The sequence below is a fragment of the Solanum pennellii genome, chromosome 10 (assembly GCF_001406875.1).
Source record: "Solanum pennellii chromosome 10, SPENNV200".
Taxonomy (NCBI): domain Eukaryota; kingdom Viridiplantae; phylum Streptophyta; class Magnoliopsida; order Solanales; family Solanaceae; genus Solanum; species Solanum pennellii.
In genome coordinates this window covers 761,211-770,883 of record NC_028646.1, presented here as the reverse complement: position 1 = coordinate 770,883, position 9,673 = coordinate 761,211, and the positions used below count along the sequence as shown (strand labels likewise).

Here is a 9,673-nt window from a genome sequence, read left to right as displayed (position 1 = left end):
TTTTTTCTTTTAATAATTTTTCAATTTCAATTTTCATATGACATTTTAAGACCACAATATTAGATGTCATTTTGATACATTTGATAATATTTTTAATTAAATTAAAACATTTAAAAATTTCTTTATTTTATTAAGCTTGATGTCAACCGACAAAGTTGAGAAAGTTCAAAGTTAAAATTGTTTTCAATTATTAAAAGTCATACATATTATGTGTAATTACTTCTGATTTAGTGATTGTAGCAACTAAAGAAAAAATATATTAAAAATTTATCAAAAATAATATAAACGTAAATTATATTTTTTACATATTCTACTTGTACGATCACATTGAATTTATTAAGTTCCAAGCCATCAATCATTGACATTGACACCTAAGCACTAAGTGTGCCTTAAGCTCCAAGCAAGTCGCATCGTTCACACTCAAATCATTCGTTTGTACGGTCTTAAGAAAGTGGATACAGAGAAGACTTTTGGTTTTTTAATTAGGTGTCTATATTCTAAATTTATTGACATGATTAATATAATAAATGTTTAGCTGTAGATTTGATTATAATTTAAAAAGAATATATTTTAAATAATGCTAAATATGATAATTAACAACGATAATAATATATCAAGTGTAATTTATAAAAGGTGTGAAAAGATTAGAGTGTAATGCAATATCTTATCTTTACCTTGTAGGTAGAGATAGAGAGACTATTGTTAAAAGACTACTAAATCAAAATAGTTATGAAAAAAGAATTACGATAGTGAAAAAAACATGTCAATTATGTAATAATATAATACGATAACTGAAACACAATAGGCAACAAATGATAACACATATCAAAAGCAAGAGGTTGCATGTATACGGCTAATACTACCACATATACAGTGCTACTGAACTTCCACTGAGCTAAATCCTATCGAAAAGCGAGACAAAGCTCAACTACGTACGTACTTACTAATCTTTTGTCTTGATATATGATTTTCATACCTTTCTATTTAAAATCATATCATCGATAAACTGAAATTGTGTTATATCTAGTCTATTCTTCTTATGACAACTAAATTCCTATATTATAATCAAACGTATATTTTAAAATTTAGATACTTGAATCTTTGTCAAAAAGGCTAAAGGTTTTTATTAAGAACGAAAAATTAATAGTAAAAATTATATCGATATTTACATTAAATTAATAAATATGTGATATGTATTTATATATTCACTTCTAATTAATGAGTTTCCTAGTCAAAGTTGTAACATTAGGCAAACAAATCCGTCAACGATTATTGTTTGAATTCAAAGTCAAGGCCAGATTTTGTTTGAATTCAATTAACTGAAAATGTAATGTAATGATGTTTTGTCTAAAATTTGTTTTTCTAGAACATCTTTTTTTTGAATATAATTAATTCAAATTTATATATAAAAAAATTAATTTTAATTTTATTTTTTTGAAAAAACAACAAATTTAGTTTAGAACTCATGCCACAACTTACAACTAAAAACGATAAAATACTTATCATTCTTTCATGATCTTCACAATTTAAATTATGTATAGTACTTTAATAGAAACGGATTCATAATTTTAACCTAATAATTATTAAATCTTCTAAATTCACAGTTCACTATTACTAATAATTCCAATGTTATGAAAATTAACTAATCATCCAATAAGTCACGTAATGTTAACTGTTAAAGCCTTTAAGAAAAACTGATTAAACCCACTAATTACCACTTCTTTCACCCACTAATTAATTAACTGTCATTTTCTAACTAATTATTCCTACTATATATATATATACACAAAAAAAAAGTTACACTCGAACAGAGAACTATTTAGCACTTAATTAATTTCATCCTTAGCTTTTAATTACTCAATTAAGCTCATATTATTTTCCTAGTTATGGCTACTTATTTTGAATTTTCACTTTATCGATTTAACGTGTTTGTTCTCTCTCTTGTTGTTACGTTCATGATCGTTTCAAACATCTTCGTGTCATCTTTTCAATTTCGAGTTGGTGGTGAAATTGGTTGGATTACACCAATTGGTAATGAATCTGAGACGTATAACGAATGGGCTGCTAGAAATCGATTTCATATCGGAGATACTCTTTGTAAGTTCTTATCAGAATCTCATCGATAATTTAAAATTTTCTGAATTCGCGACCAACAAATTATGTTGAAAATTGCACATTTTTAAGGGGAAGTTACACATTTGCATGTTTAGCCAAAAATATTTACAGTTGCTAATTAATTTAAGTATATATTATGCATATTTCATTTTTTAACGGCTATTTAAGTTAATTTATTATTTTTTTTAAATACAGATTTCAAGTATAAAGACGACTCAGTACTTGAAGTAACTCCGGCTAATTATCTCAACTGCAACACAACAAGCCCAATTTCCAAATTTGAAAATGGAGAGACAGTTTACAAAATTAGCCATCCTGGCTTCTACTATTTCATAAGTGGCCAGAAAAATAATTGCAAATTTGGCCAAAGAATCATTGTTCGTGTAATGCACCCATCTGAAATTTCTTCACCGGCGTCCGCACCGGAGATTTCACCGTCTCCGGCTGTTGGTGGTGGTGGTGGTGGGAGTGACGGTGGAGATGGGTGGAGCTCGGACTTTTTGGGTCCACCAGTGATTAATTCCACCACAGTACTTTCTGTTTTTTCATGTTTTGTTACTGCTCTTGGGGGTGTTATGGTCTTTCTCTATTTGCTTATGTAGTTATGTAGAAGAATTAATATATTCTTCATGTTTCAGATATATTATTATGTTTTTTTTTGTAGTTTTTTGAAGTTGTTTGATTGAAATTTGATTAACATTGTATTAGTTTGAATTCATTATATATTATTATGTTATCAGTTTGAATGAGGTGCATTGTAGGTATACAATTTTGTTTTACCATCAAAGTTAGGTAAATATTAGATGAATATGTAAATAAATTTGCATAAAAATAAAAAAAATTAATGAAACATCTGTAATATGTATAATGCGAAATATAAATCATAAACGGTGATACTGAAATTCGTATTACAAGTTAAACCCAAATCAGAATACATATTATTTTTTAAAATACTGTCATTCAAATATTTTAAAGTGTTGTTATTTTGACTAAATATGTTAGGTATTATCATAGTGAAGAGAGCAAGAGAGGACAGTGAATGGGAGAGAGGCGAGCGAGATCGGGAGAGGGAGTAGTGAGGCGAGCAAGAGAGGGCAGAGAGGTGAATTGTATATATATATGTTGATTAGATAATAGTATATTATGATTATGTATTTGTATATTCTGGCGAATTATACATACACAAATGTGGCTAATTATACAAATTCGATGTAAGCAAATGTAATTAATGTATAATGTTAGTCGAGAGTGGTAATTATATCAAACTATAATTAGGATGAGTAATTAGTATAAATTTGTTTAACCGCGTAAAAAACCTATCACATGAGATCTGAGCATGGGAAGGAGAAGAAACACATAATTATAAAGAAAACGCGATTGAAAACTGTTTTACTCTTTATCTATCAGAAGGGCATTTTTGATATTTACTTACACATTTACCTACTGCAGTGCCTCTAAGTGCTACGTGCAATTATATTTTTCAGGTTATATTTTTTATATTTATTACAAATAGTTATCTTGCCCTAATTTTTTATAAATGAAATGTCATCGCGTTTTATTTTAGCGACAAAATCTCAATTATTTTATGCATATTTTTCATTTTGATTTATTTGATACAGTTAAAATTTTAAGACCTAATCAAGTTCTTTTTTATTGGTATATTTTTGTGCTTAAAATGTTAATTATTATGGTTTATAATAACATTTATGTAATTTTCAAATATATAAATTATATTTAATGAAATATAACAATTTATATAACAAAAAATTCGGGGTGGGGGTGGGGAAAGAGGGGATTATATTGGGGCATGAATGACAATAGAGCGTTGCGCAGTGGGGATTGGGGGGACTGAGCTTAACCAGCAAAAAAAGTTAATCTCCCATGTAACAATTCGGAGAGCGAGACTAGGAGAGAGAGGGAAAAAAGTGGGAGAGATGTGACTTGTATATGTATATCGTTAGATAATTGTATATTACACATATGTATTTGTATCTATGGCAAGCGAGATTGAAAAGGAAGGAGAGAGGCAAGCGAGATTAGAAAGGGAGGAGAGAGGTGAGCGAGATTAGGAGAGGGAGTGGAGAGTCGAGCGAGATTGGGAGAGAGGCAAGAGAGAGAGCATAGAATGGAAGAGAGGTATTAAAAATTAAATTCATTCAAATAATGACTAGAATTTTATATTTTAGAGGTCAAATGTGAAAAAATGTAAGAAATTGTTTTAGTTTTGATCGAACCATTTTCATTTGTTATCTTAAATATTCTAGTAACTTTGAAGAAATTATCTTAATAAATTCATTAAGATATTTTCCTCGAAACAAGTAAGAATGAAATAAAGTCATTTTATCAAGGAACCTCGACTCAAGTAAGTCGTATGAAAATCAATTCTTGAAAAGAAAAATAGCAAAGATGAATATATTTCCTCTATTTCAATTTGTTCGTCTTAATTTCTTTTTTAATCTATTTCTAAATGAACATTTTTTCCGTTTTGACAACTTTTAAATACATTTTTAAGATTATAAAATTAAAAGGGAAACTTACCTAAATACGCTATAAATAAAAAATATTTACCATCTATAGCAATAACATTTTTTTTTCACTTGATCACTTTTAATACATTTATAATACACGTTTAATTCATATTATAAGGACCAATTTATTATTCACATGTAACAAGTTTTATTGATGAATAATATATTTATCACACATTTAGTACACTTATTATACAATGTGTCAACTTCTTACCAAATAAGCATAATATATTTTAAAAACAGTTATAATATGTATATATCACATAATTAATTCACTTTTAGTACATATTGCAGATTTAACATAGTATTGCTATAGATGGTAATAAATAAAAAAATTACTAAAAAATCAATAATTATTTATTAAAAGACACTAATTTTTCCAAATTAAAACATATTTTCCCTAAAAAGAAGGGAAAATTGTATATAATAGCAAACTAATAACCTAAAATAAATTGAGTAGCTAGGGTTTTATTTAATTGTGCTCCATAGCAAACGTTAGCTAAAGTTTGTCAGGCGTCTCTCTCCCAAAAATCTCGCTCGCCACTCTCCATTCTCGCTCGCCTCTCTCGCTTTATACACAGAAGTGTATAAATTCTGTTTCTGTTTTGTATAAAGCGAGAGAAATTGTATATACACATGCAAAAATATATATCTTCGTGTTATACACTTAATTATACAATTTACAAACATTTTACTTCAAATATTGCTTGGAAAAAGGCCAACGAATTATATAATTGCGAATTATACAGTTGCAGTGAAATACAATTTTCTCTAGCTTTATACAACAGAAGTGTATATATTGTGTTTCTGTTTTTGTATAAAGCGAGAAAAAAACATATATCTTCTTGCTATACACTTAATATTGCAGCGAAATAGGCAGTGAATTATACAATTGTGCATTATACAATTGCAGTGAAATAGGATAGCGAATTATACAATTGCAGCGAAATAGGCCAGCGAATTATACAATTTAGGCCAGCGAATTATACACTTGTATATGTATAGCGAATTATACAGTTTTAATGTTTGCTATGGAGCGCAATTATGCAAACTTTGCTATAGCATACAAATATGAATTTTTTGTTTGCTATATGTGAAAGTTGCCCTAAAAAGAATTAATAAAGGAAAAATTACATAAATTAATACATTTTAAAAAATAATTACTGATTTTAGCGATACTTTTTGTTTATTACCATTTATAGCAATGTTTTGTTAAATCTGTAATATGTATTAAAAGTGAATTATGTATGCAATATATATGAATTATAATTGGTTTTTTGAAATATATCATGTTTGTTTGGTAAAAAATTGTCACATTGTATTATAAGTGTATTAAAATGTGTGATAAATGTATTATTCATCAATAAAATTTGTATTATATGTGAATAATAAATTATTTTTTGTAATATGTATTAAACTTGTATTATAAATGAATTAAAAGTGATCAAGTGAAATAAAAATATTATTGCTATAAATGGTAAATATTTTTTTAATATAGTATATTTATGTAAGTTTCCCATTAATAAATTTCTCTTTAAATTTTTCAGCCCAATTGTCCAAATAATCCCGTAGCCCAAAATATATGACCCACAAGCCCAAGCCCATTTGATTTAGTGTCACAAATCCAAATTCATTTCCTAAGTCCCATTACACTCCAGTGACTCACTTCTCCGCCGTCGCTATCGCCGTCGCCGTCGTTATCGCCGCCCTGGGTTTCGTCTTGTATAATCGGATCGTAAGATGTCAGTTTCTTATTCTCCTTGCTTTCAACCTCTGAAAGTGTTCCCTACAAGTAATCGTATTCGTTCAAGCGGAGCTTTGACCTTGAATCGACGTAATGTAGTGGCGTGTATGAAAAAATCTCATGAAGATACCTCTCTTGAAGCAAAGGTATGACGCTTTAATGTTGTTTATCGAAGTTTGTTAATTGATATAGAAGACACATTTTTTTGCCTTTTAGGTTTAGGATTATCTATGTTTAGCTCATTTATGAATGAATTTGCAGTTTATTTGATTGATCAGATATAATCAGATGCATCCTGTGTTAATTATGGTATATATTTGATAAACATGGTGTTGTGGACAGCTTTTGCGTAGCTCGACTAATTCATCCGGATACTTATTTATTAGTTTAGCTTGTGTATGAATGAATTTGGAGTTTATTTTGATTCATCAGATATAATCAGGTGCATCATGTTTCAGTTGTGGTATTTGTGTATAGATAAACCTGGTGTCGGCCGTCGGGGCCAGCTTTTGGGCAGCTCGACTAGTTCCACGTGATACATGTCAATTATGTTTAGCTTGTCTATGAATGAGTTTGTGGTGTATTAATAAATCACATATAATTTGGTGCATTTTGTGTCAATTATGGTATATATATTGATAACTGTGGTGTCCTGGCGAGCTTTCGCACGCCTCGACTAGTTCTATGGGATACCTGTCAATTATGTTTAGCTTGTTTGTGAATGAATTTATAGTTTATAAATTCATCAGGTATAATCAGGCGCGCGTACTGTGTCCATTATGGTGGATATTTGTTAAAGGCTACAGTAGTAAAATGATTGTTGAGTTCCTTGTATATCATTTTGATCTTTCTTTAAGTCTTCATAGAGGCCTAATAATTTGTTCATTGTTGAGTTGTTTGGGTGCTAGTTGTCAGATCATCATTATGGGGTTACACATTACCTAAGGTATCTAAATCGATAATCAAAATCAAATTTTGACTTATATCTAGTCCAATTGCTCAATTTCCCGTCTTGTATGATAGGTCTAAATTCCCAAATTTAGACTATGAAAATTCAAGATTTCATGGTTCAAGTTACTCCAAATTTATTTATAATAAAGAGACTTGATTTAGCTAGAACATTAGACAGCACATTCTTATTTAGAGAATGTGACAAGCTATTAGATACAGTATCTTACATGCCTGGAAAAGAAAAGCTAGCAAAAAAGATTGTGGGCTTTTCATCTGTAATTTTGATCTCTCTTGAAGTGAGTTGTTTTTCTCCATTGCACTGTGCAACTGATGGTTTATTGCTGCACTTCTGGTGATATTCAGTGTCTTGCTCTTTGGACTATACAACAACACCTTCCCTGTTTGAAATGTGTTCTATTTACTGACCTGGAAGGATGAACATATTGTATCACCTTTCCTTTGTTTCTTGTTTTCTCTTTTCTGATAACAGTACTTCAGGTTGATTTCTTACTAGATCATGTCAAATGGGACGACAAAGGCCTTGCGGTTGCTATAGCCCAAAATGTTGATACAGGAGCAGTCTTAATGCAAGGCTTTGCAAACAGAGAGGCTTTGTCAACAACAATCTCATCACGTAAAGCAACATTTTATAGCCGGTCACGGTCATCTTTATGGACAAAGGGAGAGACCTCCAATAATTTTATCAATGTTTTTGATGTCTTTCTTGATTGTGATCGTGATTCTGTAAGTTTTTAGAATCCCTTTTGATAATTAAAGTGGGCTGCCTTTGATTCCATGTGCATTTTTACTGAAAATATAATCAAAACTACCTATCAGATAATATATCTTGGGAAGCCTGATGGCCCAACATGTCACACGGGGTCAGAGACATGTTATTACACGCCAGTTGATGAACTCCTGAAACATCCAGAGGTAAGTCGCATTCTGTCACATGTTTTAAGTTTTTTTTTTCATAATCTTAATATTACCTTTTCAAAAGTAGTTTTCAATCATCTCATGTGTTCAATGAAAAATAGCTTGGGTTTTCCATTGGAAAATGGTCTATATGAACCTGCCTAAGATGTAGTAGCTGTGCTAGGTTGAGAAAAACGAGCTGGCTTTGACGACTTTATACGCATTAGAATCTACAATCAACCAAAGGAAGGCAGAAACATCTAGCTCTTCAAATGGAAAACCCTCATGGACGAAGCGATTGTTGCTTGATGATAAATTGCTTTGCTCCAAAATTCGGTATATTGCTTGACATACTTGATCTTATCATGCTTTCCCTACTCCTTTGTAGCACATACATATAATATTGGGATTGATGTGTATTATAGTTTTCTTCTGAATTTTGTTCTTCACATCTTGCAGAGAAGAAGCTAACGAGTTATGCCAAACTTTGGAGCAAAACGAGGCTAATGGACGGACTGCCTCAGAGATGGCAGATGTCTTGTATCATGCCATGGTTTTGCTTTCTCTTAGAGGAGTAAAACTCGAGGAAGTTATGCAGGTCCTTAGACAAAGGTTTTCAAAGTCAGGCATTGAAGAAAAGAATAGTCGGAAATCCTAGGACATGTGGTATCGTAAAAACTTCTTCCTCTACCTTATTCAATGTTTGCTTTCCACCTTAGCGGAAATGATGCCGATGTCCCCTCTTAAATTTTTCATTATCACTCCCCTTACCTGTGCCTAATAACAAACTTCACCCTGATCTGCTGGCATTTCTGTTGTAGTTCCTAACAAGCATTGAAAGGTTTATCCTAACTTGGTGCAACTTTTACATTCTTGTCACTCTTATTCACGAGTACTAAAACTTGTTTCTCAACACGTCCCTGCAGGGTATACAGTTGAAGAAGGCTTCATTACAGTCTACGACTGTTCTTCGTTTTCTACGAGAGAGAGGGGGAGGGGGGATACTCTAGCTCCCTAATGTTGTTAAAAAAGTGTGTGTGTGTGTTGTGGGGGGTTCTTTGTGAATACCAACCTTATTGATGTACTGTTGCTAATGGGAACATATATGAACAACATTCTTGAGCATTTTCTTTAACTTATACAATCTTACCAAATGAGCGAACACTCGCTTCAAGAGCATTGTCTTTAGCTCCTATATATCTACATTGCAAATACATGAATATCTTTGATACAGGTAGCTCCTATATATCTACATTGCAAATACATGAATATCTTTGATACAGGTATCCTAGGCTAACATAAATACATATGTTCCTACATAACTCTTGATCCAGGCATATTAATAAAACATCATATAAATGCATAACTCGATATGGACATCTTAATACCATCAACCAAACGCTGCTAACGCATGACAAGG

General features: G+C 30.9%; 2 protein-coding genes across 2 annotated transcripts; both read left to right on the top strand.

The window, feature by feature from the left end:
- The first annotated feature begins 1,886 nt into the window (after positions 1–1,886).
- On the top strand, positions 1,887–2,717 carry LOC107032603 (early nodulin-like protein 3). Its single transcript, XM_015234200.1, has 2 exons — positions 1,887–2,097; positions 2,311–2,717. Exons 1-2 carry the CDS (start codon positions 1,887–1,889, stop codon positions 2,715–2,717), a joined length of 618 nt encoding a protein of 205 aa, XP_015089686.1.
- A 3,553-nt stretch (positions 2,718–6,270) lies between these two features.
- LOC107002191 (histidine biosynthesis bifunctional protein hisIE, chloroplastic) lies at positions 6,271–9,432 on the top strand. Its single transcript, XM_015200110.2, has 6 exons — positions 6,271–6,533; positions 7,837–8,082; positions 8,176–8,271; positions 8,438–8,589; positions 8,713–8,919; positions 9,180–9,432. Exons 1-5 carry the CDS (start codon positions 6,384–6,386, stop codon positions 8,909–8,911), a joined length of 843 nt encoding a protein of 280 aa, XP_015055596.1. The 5' UTR covers positions 6,271–6,383; the 3' UTR covers positions 8,912–8,919; positions 9,180–9,432.
- Positions 9,433–9,673: the final 241 nt, after the last annotated feature.